This window comes from Mustela nigripes, chromosome 2, assembly GCF_022355385.1.
Source record: "Mustela nigripes isolate SB6536 chromosome 2, MUSNIG.SB6536, whole genome shotgun sequence".
NCBI classification, from domain to species: Eukaryota; Metazoa; Chordata; class Mammalia; order Carnivora; family Mustelidae; genus Mustela; species Mustela nigripes.
This window is the reverse complement of record NC_081558.1, coordinates 158,769,399-158,790,203: the sequence shown is the minus strand read 5'-3', so window position 1 is coordinate 158,790,203 and position 20,805 is coordinate 158,769,399. Positions and strand designations below refer to the sequence as shown.

Below are 20,805 nucleotides of genomic sequence, written 5' to 3'. Positions count from 1 at the left end.
CCCAGCCTCAGCTAATTAAGTAACATCTTCCATAACAACGGAGGAAAGCTCCTGAATGGACATGTTGAGTATGAATCCTGCCCAGATCTAGCTCACTGCTCCCTTTCCTAAAGGCAACACGTGTTGGGCGCATTATGGAGGAAGCACATCTAGGAAGCAACATGAACCTTTATTCTGTTCTGTTGGGGACCTGAGGGATTTTATAAGGAGCACGCCTCATTTGAGGGAACTGCTGAGGGAAAACAGATTTGGGGTATGTAAGGTCTGGGTACACACTGTTGGTATGCTTGTATGATGGAGGTCCATGTAGGTCAAAGCATTAGGACTTACTTGAAACACACATAGCCAAAGGAAATCTTTCTTCTTCTCCTATCAGACTGCACAAATTCTAACTGTTCATGGGTTCCAAAGGGTTTTCTTGGTCCTTAAAGAATATTGGGATGATACAAAATAAAACCCATGACTTTCCAACAAAGCAAATCCAAGTCTTTTCTTCTAAGCCTGGGAGCTACTGTGACCTCCAAGATGCCTATGAAGAAGGAATACGCCAGAGCTGGAATACGAGAAGGAAGTTATCTGTCACACCTACTCACGGCACAGACAGTTTCAGAGAGTTAGGAGTTTGGGCAGGAAAAAGTCTATTAACTATTATTAGGAGCTAAAGTTTACAACTCAATTAAAATATATAGTAAAAGCCATTTTGATATTGAGACTTCCATTTCAAACTATTTTTTCCTGGCTTATTTCTTAACCTTTTCTCACATGTAGATTTATATTAGATCCATCCGTTCCAATTCTTTCCTTTTTGGGGGCCATATTTTGCCACTTGGGTTTTTTTTTTTTTTTTTGGTACAAATATTGGCATTTATTGTAGTAATAGGGGGAAAGTTGCCTACCACGCTAAGATGCTACCAATGTTTTCAGAGCTGGGAAATTTTATTTTTCATAAACTGTATCTAAATGAGTTGACATAAATATTCCCCTTTGACTTTTTTTCCTTTCCCTTGTTCAGCTAACCTACTTTTAAATCATAAATTACTAAAAAAAAAAAAAAAGGTTCTTTTCCAAACCAGTTCTTGTTCCCTGTATTCATCTTAAGAGGTCTTAAATCTGGAACATTTGCTTCCATTTTATCTATTTTTACCCCTGACTACTGAAAAAAAAATTTTTTTTAGCACTCATAGCATCCTAGCATGAAGTTCTAAATGTAAGAAGATTGTTGGATTTGAAACTAAAAAATAAAAGGATTCATGTTCATCCTCTATTCTTGAAGCAAAATATGTTTCCCCATTTCCTAAAATGTTGGTAATTATTGAATTTAAAAGTAAGGATTGGCAATCTAAAAGCATCTCTATCCTTCTGAAATAGGTCTAGTCTGGTTTATATCAGTTGGGAAAGTCACCCTTTCAGGAGGTCAGAAATACAGTAATGACCCCACAGCAAGTTCACTGCTCCCCCCTAGATTAGACCTTTCACTGCAGTCTAACTGCTCCCTCTCCCCAGAGAACAAGTCTATCAACTATTTTAGACTATGAATATTTGAAAGGAATAGACATACGGTAAGACAAAGTCTACTGCTATGCAAACCTGGAGAATCCATGTGCTTATAATGATTGCATCACCTCACCAAGAATTCTCTGGGAGTTCTCCAACATTTTTAAAAAAGAGATACTTCATTTGAAGGGAAAGGATGAATATTAGTGTTTCAAACCCAACTGGAATTTTTTCCTCTATATGTTCTATAACAAAATGTGGATTTGATTTTAACCCAATTGCTTCACTTTTCACGTGGCACATCAACATTAAGGCAAATGGGTCTTCCTCTGATTTGAGAAGCAGATACCAAAATTCGGCCCAAAATGGCACCCAAGATCAGCTTTTCTAGAGGTACTGTAAATTCTGCCTTACTTTGTGAAGGCTGGGATAAGGACACGATCTTAAATCAGCTACCGTCAAAAATTCGAAAATATTTTAAAGTGGCTTTTGGCCTTCTTCATTTGTAATATACGCTGAAGGATTTTATGCCATTTTTCCTCTAGATTAAACAACTTTTTTCCTTAATGTCAATTTTTTCTTTTTTATATCATGGGTGGAATGACTTGTCTTTCAAGGTACCAAAACAGCCCCAAGACATGGTTAATTAACTAGTGCTCCCTCTGTTGGTAGTAAGTGGAAATAGTAAAGTCCTAACAACTCTGCTATTTTAAAAAGCAGAATTAGCAAGAGAAAAATGGACTTAATTTTGAAGCTGGTTCCCACTAACTTTTAAAACAGGTCAATTTTGGACACATAGTTCTTGATAGGACTCCTCTTAGAAATCACAATGAGCGATACCCAATAATCAGTTAACTATCCAAGTTTACGTTAAACTGCTGGCAAAAGAATTACTGATTTAAGGATCAGAGGACCAGATAAAACCCACATGCACTCTAGTTGCACTAACCCTACCAAACATCACCAAGAACTTGTGGAAAAGATCCAAGTTAACTAATATCTAAAATATAGGAGTAAAACCAATTTAGTCACTATCGAGTTGCTTTCCTTGGAAGATTTCTCATTTGTTGTACAGTTTTTGCAAATAAGTTGCTGACAGAAAAATTAAAATGCACAGCAATTTTGAAATTAAAATTCTGTCTTTGCTTCTTTTTTAAAATTACAGTTTGGTGTTTCTGCTTTGTTTAAAGGTTTCCTTTTCCCTCTTAAGAGTATTAAACCATGCCCAGCAATAAAATCACCTTTGGAGTTTTTGTTAGGTTTAAGAATTCTCATATTTGAGTTGCAGTCCCTTCTGAACACTGTCTAGAATGGAAAAATCCCTGTTACAATACTTTGCTCAGGACCGAGGAGAGAAATCCCAACTAGGAAGAGAGAGTGGCATCTAGGATGATGCAATGAACTGGTGGTCTTCTGAATGATGGATGTTGGTATCTGAGAAATTTTTGTTAATTTCCTTAAAACCTTTCCAGAAAGCAAGGGTTAATATACCCCCTAAAGGAGGATCATCTTACTTAGCCCTCTCACCATGGTGGCAGTAGTCAGAAGGTGGTATTTGGAAGGAAGAAAGCAATTTTGGCATCAAGGCATCCTGATCTATACCAGGCTTCTGCTCTCTGCAGCTGTGAGGAGGCATGAGCTCCTCCTCCTGGCTGCCCACGAAAGGAAAACGCATTTGTCACGACCTCTAGACTACTAGTGTTTCATTCAAGAAAAGAAGTAAAGTCAAGGGAAAGTCTAGAATCATAAGACCTCAATGAACTTTTAGAGAAGCAAGAAATCTGTTTCTGAAAGATAAAGTCTTCCCATGAAAAAGAACAGAATTCTAGATGGATCAGTTGAAAAAAAAAAAAAGTCAGTGGAGCAACTTAAGCTTGCTAAAAGTCAAAGAACTACATATCAAAATACAAAGCAGCAGTTCAAATTACAGCAGGGATGGGCTGGCCACAGGGGCCCTCATCAACCCAGGCAATACTTAAAATAATAAAAATTAAGAAAAAATTAAAAAAAATATGAAGAAAATATCCTTCCTCTCTTTCAAATATAACTTTAATTGCCTTTGATTCTTTCTATCTGGAAGCAGTATCGCTAACCTTAACAGTCTTGACTTACCAAAAAATATATATATGTGTGTGAAATAAAATAAAAGAGAAGGGATTGGTGGCAGTGTATGCAAAACCAAAACGAAAAAGAAAATTACTTTTAACAATCTCGCTTTTTTTTGTTTTTTTTTTACACAAATACTGTTGTAAATATATTAAAAAAATCAGCATTCTATCTGGTAAACGTCACTTTTGCCCCTCTATAAAATTTGAATTAAAAAAGCCTCAAGAACTTTTTATTATCCCCCCCACCCTCCATTTCTCTTTCTTTTTCTCTTCCACAAGAATATATCCTGACACTTTTTTTTTGTTTTTGTTTTTTGCAAAGATTGTGGGAAATAATCCTTCTCTTGTACCTAGAAACATAGGTGCAAACCTCTGATATCTTTGTTTTATCTGCATTCCTGCCTTTCATGAAAGTCCCTCTTGATTGTGCTGAGGCTGTGGCTCAGCGAAGACACTGAATAAATACGATAGCCACTGTTGCTTGATGCTTGTCCAAGTCTTCCTGGCTTCTGCCGAAAGGGGGGACAGGAAGGAGGTGGGCCGGGGTGCGTGGGTGCGGGCAGCATCTGGGGGAGAAGCCTGCCACTTGCCTTCCCCACACCACCGGACCCACTGCCCTTCCCAGCCCCCCCACCCCCCAGCCCTTTTATGAAATCAGACAATGTGGTAGGTGGAAAACAGCAGGGCCTTTCCTCTGGGTTTTCAACCAGAAGGGATATTCCACAGTTTTAACTGGTTACTGTGAAGTCCAAGCGGCCAGAATTGCGAAAATGTCCACTGAAACACTGCAAGCGGTGTACTTAAAGACAGTAGGCCTTTTAGATTTTGTTATATATTTTTGTAGTGCTCTTCACAAGTGAAAAAAAAAATTTTTTTTTTACTTTTTTTTAAAGATTTTTTTTGTTTTTGTTTTTTTTTTTTTTTTTGTTTTCTGTTTTTTGTTTTGTTTTTTTTTTTGTAAAGAAGGGTTGTATTTAGAGGCCAGTAGCGAGAGATCCAACCAGTGGACCTCCTGAAGCACTACCAGGCCTTAAGGCCACCATCCGAGGGAGGCTGGGAAAACTCTCATTCACCCGAGCCTCCGGAAATGTAATGTACCAGCAGGCAAAAACAGTTCTTCATGTAGTACAAAATGAAACGAAACAAAAACAAAAACAGAAAGTAAAAACGAAACCAAAACATTTCTTAAATTCTAGTGCCATAGCTTTTTTTTTGTTTCTTTTCTGTCGTTTTGTTCGTAAGAAAGAGAGAAAGGTACTACTTATCCGTCGGACACGTGCATCCTCATGTGGTCGTTGAACTGCTCGATTTGGTCAAACTTGGCGGGACAGACGGAGCAGACGTAAGTGGTCCCCTCCGTGCAGGCCACCACCCCCGGGGGGCCAGCGCGGGCGCCGGGCGGTGTCCCCGCGGGAGGGGTCCCGTTGCTGGCACTGTGCAGGGCCACGTGCCGCTCCAGCAGGGTCTTGTGGGAGAACTTCTTTTTGCAGATGTAGCACTCGTAGGACTTCTCCCCGCGGTGGAGGCGCATGTGCACGTTGAGAGAGCTCTTCTGGGTGAAGCGCTTGTTGCAGATGCTACACTGGTACGCCCTCACTCCCGTGTGTGTCACCATGTGCTTGATAAGGTAATCTTTTAAGGAGAAGGAGCGCCAACAGATGCTGCATTGGTGGGGCTTCTCACCTGTCGGTGGGGGAAGAGACAGCAAGCGGAACAGAGCGGGACACAGCCAGGGAGGGAGAATGAGAGACAGGGAAACAAGACGAAAAAAATAAAAACAAAAACAAAAAACAAAACACATGCACACACACACACGCACACAAACAGAAAAATTAAAAAAAAAAAAAATCTGGTTGGTTCACCCTCTACTGGAAAGATTCAGTCCTTCCTGGCCTCTCCTGTTCTGAGAAACCTTGTTTTTGGGTGATGCCGGAACAAGCTAATCTTCCACCTCCCCATGCCAGAAAATGGCTCTCCTGGAAAGCTACAAGACACTCCCCACCACAGGTATTCAAAGGTCATTCTGTGGAGAAAAGGGAGGGCTACATTTAGGGGTTCCTTTTCCCTGTCGTCACTCATGTGTGGATTTAACCCTGCATTTCCCATTAATTTTATCAAACCCATGTAAGAAATCAGGGAGAGGAAGGATCTTTCGGGTTCCTTAGAATCTTTAGAAACTAAGGATGGTGGTTACATAGCCTGGCTCTTTGGGGATGGTTTCTATTTCCAGGATTCTATCTAGTAAAGGCACTTTGCCGTGATAGGTCTGGAAAATACTGGCCAACTTAGGAGCAAGTTGCTCTGAAGAGCTACGCTTTCAATTTTATTTATTTTTGACAGAAATCTTCCTGAAATGTAACATTAGAGATAATTGGCTATTCTGTCTTGAGTGCCCTGAGCTGCGGATTGGCCTTGTCTGGTGTGGAGGTTGACTAGGTGGTGGACAACACAATGATCTCAGAGTCAAATGGTCCTGTTCAAATCTGGGCTCCGACCCTCGGCACGGAACTCTGACAGATCTCCAGATGCCTCTGAGGTATACGGTCCTTCTTACCTCACTGTGCTGGTGTTGACATAAATCCATATGAAATCACTTTGCAGACCACCAAGGGTGGTGTGGGAATACTTGCATGGTATTCTTATTATAAAACTATCCTCTCCACCCCCCAACCCCAATTAAATGGTTCCATACGCATTTTTGAACTCTTGGGTCAATATAAAAAATAGCTTTCTCTTTCTTTGTTCTCAGTCTGTTGGCTGAAACTCTTCTTTCTCCTCAGTTTACTGCTTTGGTTTGCTGTTGGCTTAGAAACCAAACATTCAAGCTTGTGAAAGAGACTAAGGTAAATAAAAATATTGTTACCAACTGACCACATGAAATATTCCTCTATAAGTAATGTCCATGGGCTTGTGACAACCCTTCGGATAAACAGAGCCTTGATTTTGTTGGTGTTGTTAGTTCTCAGCTTTGCCCTTGACAGGTGAGATGAAATGCATTAGGGTGTTTCCTTCTGTCCCACCTCATTACTGATTGCCTAGTGGAGGCACCCACCTTGGAGAAGAAAGTCCTTTTCTGTACTCTTCCACAACCCAGTGTAAAGCTCAAAGCCTTTGAAACTCTCTAGGGTTATTGTTATTCAACATCTGGACTGTGTATCGGGGTAGGAAATCTATTTCTTAAAACGGAGTTAACTTCCAATTAAAATATGGGCCTTGACTGGGTTTCCATTTTTCCCATTATGAAGCAGAAGAGGTCTGAGGTGTCACAGTAATAACGGCAAGGAAAACAATCAGCATGCATTCGGTGCTCCGTCTGGGTCAGGCCCAGTGTTTGCACTCAATGCTCAGAATCTGTTTTGTGAAACTTTATCTCATCAGAAACCTTTTTCACTGTGTTTGTAAACTTAAGGATATGTTTTGAAGGGCGGGATGGTAAGAAATGGCTGTTTTGTTCAGGAATTCCCTCCACAAATTTCTTAACCAAGGTCATTGGTCTTTGAACTCTCTTTCCCTTAGTTACTCACAAATGTGTTTGGCTTAGCTCCCTCTCCTCTAGACTCTCTTCTGATTTCTTTCCTTTCATTCTCACTGATGGGACAGTATGGTCAGTAGGATCACAGGTTCGAAGAGGAATTCATGGGGTGCCTGGGTGGCTCAGTGGATTAAGCCGCTGCCTTCGGCTCAGACCATGATCTCAGGGTCCTGGGATTGAGCCCCGCATCGGGCTCTCTGCTCAGCAGGGAGCCTGCTTCCCCCTCTGTCTCTGCTTGCCTCTCTGCCTACTTGTGATCTCTCTCTCTGTCAAATAAAATAAATAAAATTTTTAAAAAAAAAAAAAAAAAGAAGAGGAGTTCACTTTTGGGCAAATGGGCGAATCTGGGGAAGCCTCATTCCCAAATGATGCATTTAGGCTATGCATGGTGTTTATGTAGATACATTCTTTGGAAATGAGAGATTCCCCGAGAGAGACAGTCATGCAAGTTATTTTGAGTTGGAACAGCTGTAAGCATGCTTGAACTCGGGCTGGTCTTTGCCGTCCATGGGCCTTGAGTACACTTTATAGAGGCTACAGTGGGCTGGTCAACTATCTTTTAAAATGTATTTCACCTGTCACCTTTAATGGGCAACTTGCCTTCTTAAGTTCCAGATGCTATTTTGGCTGCTAGAAAGTTGAAACTTTATGTTAAAATGCTCTCGCTGCTTGAAAACGTTCACCTTCTTACAGTGTGTTTTTCCTCAGGCAAGGTCACTCTGAAGGCTTTTTGCTTTCACAACCTTCTAAACTGACTATAAATTGATTCTTCACAGTAGTTATCTTTCCCTTCGTAGCATACATCTGTATGTTGTTTGCACGCACGTAGTATTGGTTCAGCTGCTAATTATCTGTGTGACCCTGGGCTTTTCTAAGTCTCCCTGGGTCCATTTCCCCTTCTGAAAGTGAGGAGCTGGACCAAGCCCTTGCCGTAGCCCTTTGCAGACTTAGTGGCCTTCTGCCCATCCTGACCCACAACCCCTGAGGACCCTAGTCTACGCCTTGTCAGCACATGACCTGAGGGCAGACTGCTTCCATCACTCACTGCATTAGCAGTCCCACATTTTAAATAGGACAAAATACCCTGTTCCGTTCCCTGCCACAGAAAATGGTATGATAGTTAATGAGGAAAAATGTTTGCAAAGCACTTGGGAGCTCCTTAAAGGAAAACGCTCTCTATAATTATTAAGGTGCTGTGTTGGTAGAACATTGGTATTTCAAGAACTGTCTTACTAAATGGGGCTTATTTTCAGATTAATCAGGCAGCCACAGCTTTCATTTCTATATGTGTGCGGATTTGAAACAGTATCCCTCAGTAGAAATGTTAGTGTTTTTCTTCCTTGTTCTTTTCCTGCATATTGCTTATAGGGACCCTAAGAAGGCTTTCAACATTATACATGAGACAGAGGAGGTTTGCTAAGTGTTGCTTTCAATGTGGAGAAATGAAGAGTTAAGATGATTGGGAGTAGATGGCTTTTCAGGTCTGAGCCTCTGGCCAGGAATAGCAAGTCCTTGGATGCGTTAGGAAGAGACACAGAGTCCAAAGCAGATACGAGAATTATAACATAAGGGAATGGAGAAGCTCATATAAGCCCCTTCACTTTAAACTGCTCCGTTTTGGGCTATACAGATATGGGAGTAAGATATGAATTCCATTTCCTTGGCTGAGTGGCTTGGGTATGTTACTTAACCTCTATAAGCCTCAGTTTCCTTATCTGTAACTTGAGAATAATACAGAAGTACCTGACTTGTGAGGGCATTTTGAAAATTAAAAAGATAAAGCACTTACACAGAATATGTGATCATTTGAAGGGAAAAAAAAAATCAACCGTTCCTTTCAGTAGAAAGGAACTGATGATAAATGAAATCAGTTGAGCAATAACTTGCATTACATGGGGGAGGCCAACCCAGGATTAAAAAAAAAAAAAAAAAAAACACAAAACTTTCAGCTTATCAATAAAGCAAGTGATTATATTGCAGCTATAGGATTCAGAGTTAAGGGTACTGTCTGCTCTCAATTACATATGCTAATCAAAGAAGTGATACCATGAATAAAACGTCAGTAAGTAGCTTTGACAGAGGGGTTCTGAGCAGGTGACAACTGAGTTCTGGAGCCCAAGAAACCACACAGCAAGGGGAGAAACCGAGGGGGTGGCAGTGTCCTTTACGATTCCAGTGGTATGGGGGGAGTGGCAAACACATATACTTTTCTCCAGTTTTTGATGCCTGTTCTCCAAAGAGCCTCTTTTAAACTCCTTCTTGTGGACCAGCACTGACACTCTACCAAGACTGACAAGTGAGGAAGAAAAAAAGGAAGAGACATCCTGTCAGGTTCACAGATACAGAGGATCTGCCCAAAGTTCAAGTAAAAGATACGCGACTGGGCCGAGACACCCCAATTCTAAATAGTCGCTTCTGTAGTGGGGGCTGAGCAAGAACCCGTTTATTCCTCTGATTCTTTCTCATTCTAACCAGGCTTCTCCTGGCTTGCAGAAAGAACAATGAATGCTGTTACTGGGATGTTTTTCGGAAGCGATGTGCCCACCCGTCTCTCCCATCCTCTTGGCCTCTCCATCATCTGCTCTAAGCACAACACCCTCCTCTTCAGATGAGTCTGCTGAGGGACCAGAAAACTAAGACGGGGAGTTTGGAAAGAGGACAGATGGCAGGGAAGGAAGAGGAGAGTATGGACAGGGGAAGGTGGTCTCTGGCGAAGAAAGCAGAAGGAGTGCCTGGATGGAGAACACCAAGGTGGGACCAGAAAATGGGAAAGGTTCAGCAGCAAGAATGGAAGGGCGCTCAGACAGTCACTCAGAGCTTTCACCGACTGAAGAGTCTGCTCTCTACCAGAGAGGTGCAGTTGAAGAGAGGCCTACACCCCTGAGATAAGACTGGGGGACTGCCTGCCAGCCTTCCTCCAGTCCTGAGGGTGCAATCCTGGTGACCAGCATGGACTGTGAGGCTGACTGGGGGGAGGGACTGCCTACTGGGGGACAGGCTGCATTTACAAAACATCTGTGGCTTCAGGGACAACTAACATATTTTTGTGTGAGGCAGAACTTCGAAGATCTCAGGAAACTTCATCAACATTACTTAACTTTTCTTATACCTCTGTGAGACATTGATGTCCCCAGAAGATGGTCTCTCCAATAGAGAGGTCATCCAACAAGTCAGTAACAGATGAGAGGATAACTAGCCTAGCCAGATGATCCCCTCCTCCTCCTGTTAAGGATTTCCTGATCTCTGGATTATTCTGCAAGATTTTTGGTGTTGTAACTATAATATACATGTTCTTAAATGCCTTTGATGATTTTACAGTATTTATGGGTTAAGTGCTTCCACAGAAATAATGTTATTTGATTCTTAGAGCACATAAAGTATTAAGATCTATATATTTTGTAGCAAAAACATTAAGGCTCAGGTTAACTGTAAAACTTATTTAAGGTCACTCTGAGAGTGATAAAACTGAGGTTTTCATACCAAATCATATACTTGTTCAGTGCTCCACTGGCTTGATATAAGTAATAGCCCAAATTTTGGGTGAAGACTATCACATTATTGTCTTGATCCTAGTATTTTTACACTATTTCTTACATTGTTATGTTACTGCTCTTCCTATATCTTTTTATATCAAATTCATGGTTGAAATAGCTGAGCTTGTCAAAGTTATAGACAAAATTATCATCTATGCAGAGAACACTAATGGACCAAAACCAGTCACCAATAAATGGGCTATTGATAGTACAATTCAGAAAAAGCCCAAACATCTACCATTGTTAGTGAAGAAAAGACAAGTAGAAATGCAAATACAATAAATTCTCTAGAAAATAAAAAAAGAAAAAAGGGAAATTAAAGTCTTGCTAGAAAATAATGCATTTATGTGTAAGTCCCATGAATTAAATTGCCTGGAAAGCATGCCCACATTTCTGAACATTCATTCACCTACTCAAAAAGTATTTGTTAAGCAACTACATATGCTACCCTGTATTCATATATAGATTTTATTTATTTATTCATTTATTTACTTATTTTTAATTTTTTTTTGTTTGCTTTTTAGGTAGGCTCCATGCCCAGTGTGGAACTTGAACTTATGACCCTGAGATCAAGACCTGAGCTGAGATCAAGAGTCAGATGCTTAACCAACTGAGTCACTTAGGGACCCCCATATGCAGATTTTAAATCAGAAAGTCCTAAGATTGGGTCTTAAAAGAGAGTTCTACCTGGATAATACTGTGAGATAAAACACACAATACCCAGTTAAATCTTTCAGAAAAATAATGAATAATATTTTAGTTTAAGCATCCCACAAATACTGCATGGGACATACTTAGGCTAAAAATACACTTGTTGTTTATCCAAAATTCAAATTTGACTGGACCTCCTGTATTTTTGTTTGTTAAACTTGGGCAGCCTATACCTAGTGGCATATAAATCCTCCAATGCCAGCCTGGTTATTTGATTCATTCGTTTATCAAATATTTATTGAATGTTTATTATGTAAGGTATTATGTTAGGTATATTGAAGAATAAGATCAACTGATCTATCTACCTACCTATCACTTATTTCTGGATCACAGAGTTCACATTATAATGGGAAGGTGTAGAGACAACCACATAATGGTAATACATGTCAGTACTTTAAAGTGCCAGCAGGCGAACATTTGCTGTGGTCCTTGTACAGTTTGAGAGACTTAACTCACCTCTTGTTCATGAGGTATTTGCCTCCATGTTATAATTTATCCACAATAAAATCAAGCTGTTATTTCAACTGGTTTTCTTTTTCCAAATGCATAGGTTCTTACGAGTGGAATTTTCTAGAACAATGTTATGTAACCAAAGCTACCTGACGCCATCCTCGTCATGGCCTATAGCCTTCTAGGAAAATGAATCCCAACATACTGCGAATCAGGGCTCACTGAAACAACAGATTGCTGGGCTCCCTCAGTGTTTCTGATTCAGGTCTGGATGGACCTGACAATTGGTACTGCTGTATGGGGATCACGCCATGAGAACCACTGCTTCAGGGTTATCTTTGAATTTTCCCTATTGCCTTTTGTATCGACATTGACTCCAAAGCTTGTCCTTCTCTGTCCTCTGTCTTTCCCTTCTGTTCCCATTCCTTTGACTTTTGTTTTTCCTCTTGAGGGGAGGGGACATAGAGGAGCCTGCTTGGTTCCATGACAGGATGGTTTTGTGTTATCTGGTTTTCTCTGATTCTCTTTTAATTATTTTTTTAAGACTTTATTTATTAGACAGAGAGAGAGAGAGCATGCGAGAGCGAGCGTGCAAGAGAAGGGGGAGGGGCAGAGGGAGAAGCAGACTCCCCACTGAACAGGGAGCCAGCCCTATGGGGGACTCTATCCCAGAACCCTGGGATCATGACCTGAGTCGAAGACAGACGCTTAACCTATTGAGCCACCCACTGTGCCCTGATTCTCTTATTTTCAAATATGTCCTTTACTCTGGGTTTCGTACCTTACAACTTTCATGAAGCTGTACTAAAGTGAACTTGAGACACTCCTAGGAGAAGTGGAGTACCACTATGGCTTGTTTGGGAGTAGACAGAGTGGTCAGGTGAGGGATTTTTTTTCACTCTTAAAAAAGTCATTAAGAAGTGGAAAAAAATGCTGATGTTACTAAGGAAGTTCAGGGGAAACCCAGGAAGTATTATGTGGATTCAATGTTTGAATTCCATTGAAGAAGGAAATCTGTCAAGAGCTTATTATTCAGAGATATGAGATACAGCAAAGAAAGTCAATGTCTCTTGGATGGAGGGGGCTCAGGTACTAATGACGATGGGTTTTTTTAGACATTAACTAGTACTCTACATTTTTTGAAAGCTCTTAAATACACCATACCTTTACAGCTACTCAAAAGGCAGGACAATTATTATTTCCATTATAAACACAAAGGAACTGAGGGTTTTAAAACTAAGTGACTTGTTTAAGGCCACACAGCCAATTAAAGGGACCAAAACTGAACCCAAATAATCGAATTCTGGTATAATTGTATTTCACTTATGTCCCCACTCCAAGTTTCAGTGTTATCATTATGGAATGTGCTTTAGAGCTAAGGGCTTTCTGGTTCTCTACTATGGAGCTTAGCTCCAAAGTCAATACAACAGATGATTTATTTGTTTCAAACACTTCCTTTCAATGAATATGTGGATCATTAACACAGAGCCCCACAGAATTTTATTTGGAGTCCACGTCTCAGAATAGATTCTCTGCAGTTATGGATCGAAGTACTATTGATATGAAAGTTGGAGTAGCTGAAATGCAAATCCGGGTAGCATGCATAATAGCCATAATGCAGAGAACCCAGATCCCTTTCCTTTTAGCTTTTCCTTTTAGCTTACCTTTCCTTTTAGGTCCAGCTACTCTTTCTTAGCAAGATTCTTTTAGATTAGATTGTAGCTAAGAATACTGAAGCCATCCCTACTCTTCCAAGTATCCCTAGTACATTCTAGAATTTTTTTAGACCGACATTTAGACTTTTTGCTCTGGATTTTTATAATTTCCACTGGGCTCTTGGGAAGTTGGGAGGCTCTGTTTTTTTGTTTTTTAATATTTTCCTAAGAAATTGGAGAGAACTTTGTTTTGAAATGGAGGCTGCTGCAGTGAATCCAGGTCCTGAATCACTTCCACATGTTCAGGCTGTCTTGCCTTTGGAGAAATCTAGACCAATTGTTCTTTAACTTTGTTAGGTTAGGGACTCCTGCAGCTAGACAAAAGTCTTGATAGACAGATGGCCCTTCCAAACTGCCACTGCCAAATAATTCAGAGTAAATGGGAATAATTTCACTTCTTTTAAATGAGGGGTCCAAGTGATATCTATGTATTATTAATTGTTCTCAAATGTGGCCATGTTATATACACCAATACAAAACCTTCATATTTTACTAGAGATCTGAAGGCCTACACTTTAAGCATAACTCAGATTTATAAAATGACTTTACTTGTAGCTCTTGCATCCATGATGTCTAAATGTACAAACCCATTGCTGGTTTTCTCATGGGCAAATCTAGTTATTTGGGTTAACCACAGAATCCTTTAGTGAATCCACTGGATGACTGTATTTGTATAGCAAAAGACAATTTTTGATAGTGCACTGAAAATTTTATGTTGCAAAATTAAGGCTTATTTCAATATGTGATCTAATAGAATACGTGAATTTTATTTCTACTAGGTCTACTGGAAGAGATGCACAAGGGTGGGAGGGGGGGGGAGGGGAGTAGAAATGTTTATGGATCCAAGACCAGCAAAGTGAACTTCAGCTAATAAGACACGTTCACAGATGATCTCTCTTTCCTCCCTAACCTTTAATTTGATGGTTTATATGACAACTATTCAGAAGAAGAAATGACAGACTATGTGACAGCACTCTGTAAACCATAAAGTGCCACATAACTAGAAATACAACCATTTGATCAATTTACCAAGTAATGATGATACCTATACCACATAGAAAATTGCCCTTAATTGATCTCAGGTTATAAGTGCAGTCACATTTACCCTAAATTAACACTGACTTACTGCTTGATTTTCTTCCTAAATTCAGTAGTGAGTTACTGTGTTGATGTGGAGTTGTGAAAACTGTCAACCGATTGTGAATCAACCGATTCACACAAAGACATACACAGATGGACTTAATGCTTTGACTTGAGTTGACTGCGAAGAAGGCAAAGTTCATTCTAAGTAACGTTCTGCTTTAGCTGTTCACCTCCATGTAGGGCACCTTGTCTCAGGGTCTGTTATTTTCCATCCCTTCTATTTCCGAACTTAAATTTATGTGCCTTATGTCCTATCTCCTAGATTCCTGCTAGCTGATCTGAGAAACAAGGTTGCTCAGAGGAACCAATTTATTTTCATGTGTTTTGATTCTAGTAAGTAAATTTCTCTGGCAACTCATTTGTCACTTAATAGGGGTGTTCTGGAACCAGAGGTATACCAGAAGAGGGACTCATGATAGGAATTTCAAATACAGTGACTATCACTGGGGTAGGTATTTTCAGATGCGAGAGAATCTATGTGAAATCATACCACATATGTAGTCACTTCTATGGCAGAGCGCGTGTGAAGTTCTCACTCCTCTGCCTGTCCCATTACTGAGCTGAAAAAGGGCACTAGCTGGGCGGTCAGGAGATCTTAGTTCTAGAGTCATGGGGTCCAGAGATGAAACACCACCTCACCCAACTACTCACCTATTGATTGAGGCCCCTTTACAACATCACTATGAAAAACTCATCCATTCTCTCCTTGAACACTCCTAACTATAGAAACTCAGTCCCTTTGGAGGCTGTCTATCCCATCTTGGAGCAGCTAAGACTGTTTACAAACCTTTTCTTTTATTCAGTTGAAAGACTCTCCTTTATAGCTTCCAATCATTGGTCCAGTTCTACCTTTTGAAGCTAAACTGAACAAATTTAACGTCTCTCTCCTCCCAACCATTTAAATAAAGCGAACAGTGCTAATGTTAGCTACCATTTATAGAGTGCTGATTATGCACCAGGAATTGTTTTAAGAGTTTCATTTATTAATTCACTTAATCCTGAAAACGACACTCTGAGAAAGATATATTACTGTTATTCCCATTATAGAGACAATGAAACAAGTGTAGAAAGATTAAGCAATTTTCCCAAGCTGACAAAGTTCCACAGTGCCTAAGGCTGATTTCGGACCTAAGCAATGTAGCCTGTAGAGCTCCAGCCTTACTACATTATGCTGCCCCTGAAGCTCAAATACTTGGATGTTATATGATGCCCTGAGTTGTCTTTTTTGCAGGTTGAACAGCCCTCCGACCTTCAACCATGATATGCCATGGCTTTGCATTCCTTCGTCATCCTAATTATACTCCTCTGAATATGTCCCAGTCTAGTGTCTTTTTAAAAGGTACTGCCCAGACTAGACTGTGGTCTCTAGATATTGAAAATAGAGAATAAGCAATAGTAAATAGAGTGAGTCTATTACTTCTCCATATCGGGGACCACAAATGCAGATTAAGTTTGCACCAGCCTTGTTGTGGCCTCTTTAAGCTGATGGTTCATACAGAACTTGCTACAGACAGAAACTCTCAACCCTGTTTTGCCTCTATGACTTCAGTCTATAAAATGAAGGGCCTGGAGTGAACAATGTCGAAGGATATTTCTAGCTCTAAACACCTAGAATTAAAGAATGTATTACAAAGTCCAATGTGCGTAAGGGATATTGTGCCTGCCAATTCTGTCAGACTTTTCTGCATTTGGCCATTCTCCACAGGGATTCTGTGATTTTTGTGTTTTGGTGGCCAGATGCTTCATGCCTACAATGGGGGTGCTGCTGGGACTTCTAGAAGATGGCTGACAGTGGGGTCTCCTTCAAATCTGAAGGATGACTCCAAACTTTCCCTCGCACTTGCTGTCCTGCCCCTCCTTTCCTACAGCCCCCTCACACCCATGGCCTGTTTCTAGGCCTCCAGAGGGGCCTGCACACTCACCTGTGTGTACGAACATGTGCTTGACGTAGTTCTGTTTGGCGGTGAAAGTCTTGTTGCAGAGAGTGCACTCATAAGGCTTTTTTTCGCCCTGCCCACTGGCTGTGCTGTGGCCTGCAGATGGGGCCAAGGGCTGTGGCGCTGGCAGCTGTGCAGTAAAGGTCGACAGGCCAGGCTGGGACACTGTCACAAACTGGGTCTGCTGGCCTGCCAGGGGCTGTGGCAGGCTGAAGAGGAAAGGCTTGGGGCCACTGCCCGCGGGCTGGGTAGTGAAGAGGGCCGGCAGGTAGGTGTTGCCGGCTGTGCCAATGACCTGTGTGTTGCTGGTCAAGGTCAGAGGCATCCTCAAGTTGCTGGTGAGGGTTTCTGTCTGGCGTAAGTAGAGCTGGGTACTTGGCAATGGCTGCCCGATAGACGTGTTGACGGAAGGCTGCTGCAGGACGCTCTTGTCGGAGCTGTTGCTGACAGTGATGACCGTGTTGTCCATCTCCACCTCGTTGCATCTTTCCGGGGAGGAGGCACCTGTCTCTAGCTGGTGCGGCTGTGGGCCGCCCTCGGCGGGAGCTTCCGTGGCTTGCTCGGCTTGCGCAGGTTCGGCCTGGCCATCCCGCGCCACGCCAGGCCCGAACTGCTGCTCCACCGAGTCAGGCTCGGTGCCGATGGAGGAACTGACGCCCGAGTCGAAGCTTTCGCCCTTGGGCTCACTCTCAGTGCCCTCCGCCTGGTCGGTGTCTTCCGTGCACTCCTCGGACTCGTTGCGCTCCAGGATCTGCACCCTTTGCTGCCCATAGTAGTCGTAATCGTCCTCCATCTCCTGCTTAATGTGGATGTTGCCCACCAGGGTCTGGATGCGCACTGGCCGGGGCTGCTTGCGGCAGTGCGTGGTCTCGGGGGTGGTGGACAGGTAGCGCTCCATTTGCTGCGAGCGCTCGTGGATGCGCGTGATCCAGCTGGGGTCCTCCATGTGGTGGTCACGGGGCAGGCCGAGCGCAGTCTCATGGTGGCTGACCACCGCACCACTGTAGAAGGAGCGCTCCCCGCTGCCGTTCTGCATGGAGCATGCGTACAGCGCCGAGTAGATCCTGTCCACGCTGTGCTGCGGATGGCTCTGCAGGTAGCCCGACTCGGTGTCGCTGCTCTGGCCCGATGTGCCCGACTCGGGAGTGCCCCGTGGCGTGTCCTGGCCCGAGTCCTGGATCCCCGGGAACACATCGCCCACGTTCTGCGACACAATGCGCGTGCACTCATCGATGACTGTTTTGATCTGCAGGATGCTGGCGGCCGTGAGGATCTGCAGGGCTTCCGACTGCGAGACGCGCAGCACGCCGCTGTACATGAAGTCAATGAGCTTTTGCACCGACTGCACCGACACCACGGATGGGATCTCGATGTCGCTGTAGCCCAGCAGCAGCTTGTCCTGGAAGAAGGGGCTGCCGGCTGCCAGCACGCAGCGGTGTGCGCGCAGCATGCTCCCGTGGATGCGCACCGTCACGTCACAGAAGTGGCCACGGTTGCGCTGCTCGTTGAGGGTCTCGAGCACGGAATTGCTGAAGTTGTGAAGGTTGATGCTGTGAATGCGCTCGGTCATCCCCTTGCAACTGATGTCACCTGCGCGGTGGCAAGACAGACACAAGACAGGGTGTGTGGGTCAGAGCTAGCTGGCTGCATTCCTAACACCCAGGTCTCAGATGGGTCACGCTCATGGCTCCTGGAAGCACCCCCACCCCCGACCTTGCAGGCACACGCGGGCTCTGTGGTGAGGTGGACATGCTTTGCACAAGGATTGGGCTGCGCGCGGATGATGGCCTACGGGAATGAGGCCTTGGATTTGGCTCCAACAAGATCCCAGCTATTTTGGGTATTGAATCCCTATTAATGCCCTAGAGCTTCAGCCAGGGTTGCCAGTTGAAGTAGGACAGCCTAATAAACAGATGGGTCATTTGCCTGCTCTTCCTACAGCTTCAGCACGTAAGAACTGAGAAACAAATGGAAGACTGGTTCTCATGGAACGCTCTCTTTCTACTTTAGACAGGTCTTTTTCCTTCAGAAAAGCTTACATTTTCCCCAGTTTTTCAAAACTCCTGATTTTATTCATAGCAACAATATTCATAATTTAAAAAAAAGAAACTCCCTTCCTATTTATTACTTTAAATGTATATTTCTCAATCCACACCATGTTATGGAAAACCCCCTGGAAAATCCAGTGAAGACCAAGATATCCACCAAACAGCTGCCGCCATGTTTTCCACTTGCAGGACAGACTCTAGGACACAGCCTGCTAGATAAAAGGGCGCTCACCCACTGCTTTCTGTATCTACACACTCTTCTTGTCACCTCCCACAATCTGTTTGAGGACTTTCTAAATTGGTGATATGTAACATGGGTCGTGTTCTGCATTTCCTGAAGCTTAATGAGGAAGGAATGTTCAAAAGGTCAGACATGGCAGCACTGACCTGGGAGACTGTGATATTCTAGGTGATCATATTTAGTGTTCAAACTGGGCACTTCTGAGAGTGAAAGGGAGCAATGTTAATAATTAGGTGAGGACAGCAGGAGTAAACGGGGAATGGGCTGTGTGATCACCCTAGGCGATTCCGTATCCTGTGCACTTGCTACAGGGAAGTATCAAAGGGCTCCCAGTAGGAAGGCAACAGTCAGCTATGGGGAAGCTGTCCATAGCCTGACCCATCGTCACCCTTATACCCCGGGCTCTGAAGACAAGGGATAACAGTTACATTTGGAATGTACAGATTGAGAATTAAAATGAGTGGCTGTAACATGAAGGCTTAGGGCTTTCCTATTTTTCTGCCTCACTTCTCAAATGACTCTAAAAAATCCCTCTCTCCAAACGGTTCTTCATTTATAGTCCCCATTCTGGCCTTTGCAACTGAACAGTCAGCTTGAGAGAAGCAAAGTAAGTGGGCTTTCACAACCAGGCAGCCCAAACACTGATTGTTGGCCTATGGCTGGGATCCCCGTGTCTTGTGAAGGGTAGCCCCCCAGAGGTAGTGACCTGGGCAGATGGGAGGAATGACCACCTCCTCAGGCTCTTTCTCCTCTGCCCTAGAAGAGAGGTCCAGTTCAGGAAATTCTGAGCTCCACGACCTCTGCCTTGCTGCACTCGATCTCCTCATGCTGTCTGAGCTCAGTCGGTGTGAGCGCATCCTTTTATATACTCATTCATTTCCTTTGTTCCCATCTTTACATGTTGTTGGCCTCACATATATCCAGTTAACTTAATACATGCTTAGAGGCTCTATGTTCACTTTCAGTTATAGGATTTGCACTGATTTTTACATAAGAGAGTTCCTTCTTGTTCTGACTTCCATTAGGTCTGTGAAGTGCCGAAAATAATGCACTGGGCTCCAATTTCTATTTTTTTCACTGTTGTAAAAACAAACTGTCTTTGCCAGATTAAAGAATCATGGTGAATCCTCTCTGATTGTGCTAATACCAAGTACAGCCTCAGAGGAAGGCCCCAATAACCCAGGAATATGTTCAGGAATCAGTCAGCAGACTAAATTCTAAGTTCTTGCCGAGTACCCCTGTGCACAGAGAGCAGGATAACAACAAGAGCAAACATTCCTTTTTTTTTTTTTTTAAACGCTTACTGGGTATTATGAGATTATTTCATTTAATCGTCACAGCAACCCTTACCATGTGGGTAGTATTCTTATTTTTTTAAAAAATATTTTATTTACTTATTATTTGACAGAGAAAGAGAGAGAGCACAAGCAGGGGGAGCAGCAGAGGGAGAGGGAGGAGCAGGCTCCCCACTAAGCAGAGAGCCCGATGCGGGACTAGATCCCAGGACTCCGGGATCCCATTTTTCAAATGAGGAAACAGGCCATATATATGAAGAAGCTTGCTCAAAGTCACATAGGCAATGGGTAGCAGAGCTGGCATTTGAACTTGGGCAGGCCTGACTCTCGAGTTTTCACTCTTACCTGCTTCACTGTATTGCATGCATTGCCCTAAATGAAGTCTGGCCCCTGGGTGTCCATACATCTACTGTAAGGCTGTGTGAAAGAGTCTGTTCAGTATGTTCTCCAGCTGCTTCTAGACCTACCCTTGAATTAGCATGGTGTTCATGTTTCTAGACCTTGGGACATAGTCTCAGTAAATCTAAAAGACATCTATTTTTTTTTTAAGTTTATAAATGAAACAACACAAGAGATAAAACAACTTGTCTTGACACTA

At 42.7% G+C, this 20,805-nt stretch overlaps 1 protein-coding gene across 22 annotated transcripts in view; it reads right to left on the bottom strand.

The window, feature by feature from the left end:
* Nucleotides 1-753: 753 nt before the first annotated feature.
* The window catches only part of ZBTB20 (zinc finger and BTB domain containing 20), an 805,287-nt gene continuing 785,235 nt past the window's right edge, over nucleotides 754-20,805 (bottom strand). For all 22 annotated transcript variants that reach the window (XM_059391916.1, XM_059391918.1, XM_059391915.1 and 19 more), the window contains 2 exons: nucleotides 16,609-18,213; nucleotides 754-5,285 (listed from right to left, as the gene is read on the bottom strand). In XM_059391916.1, the coding sequence (XP_059247899.1) occupies nucleotides 4,864-5,285; nucleotides 16,609-18,213 (2,027 nt within the window). In that variant the 3' untranslated portion in view covers nucleotides 754-4,863. The remainder of the gene's footprint in view (nucleotides 5,286-16,608; nucleotides 18,214-20,805) is intronic.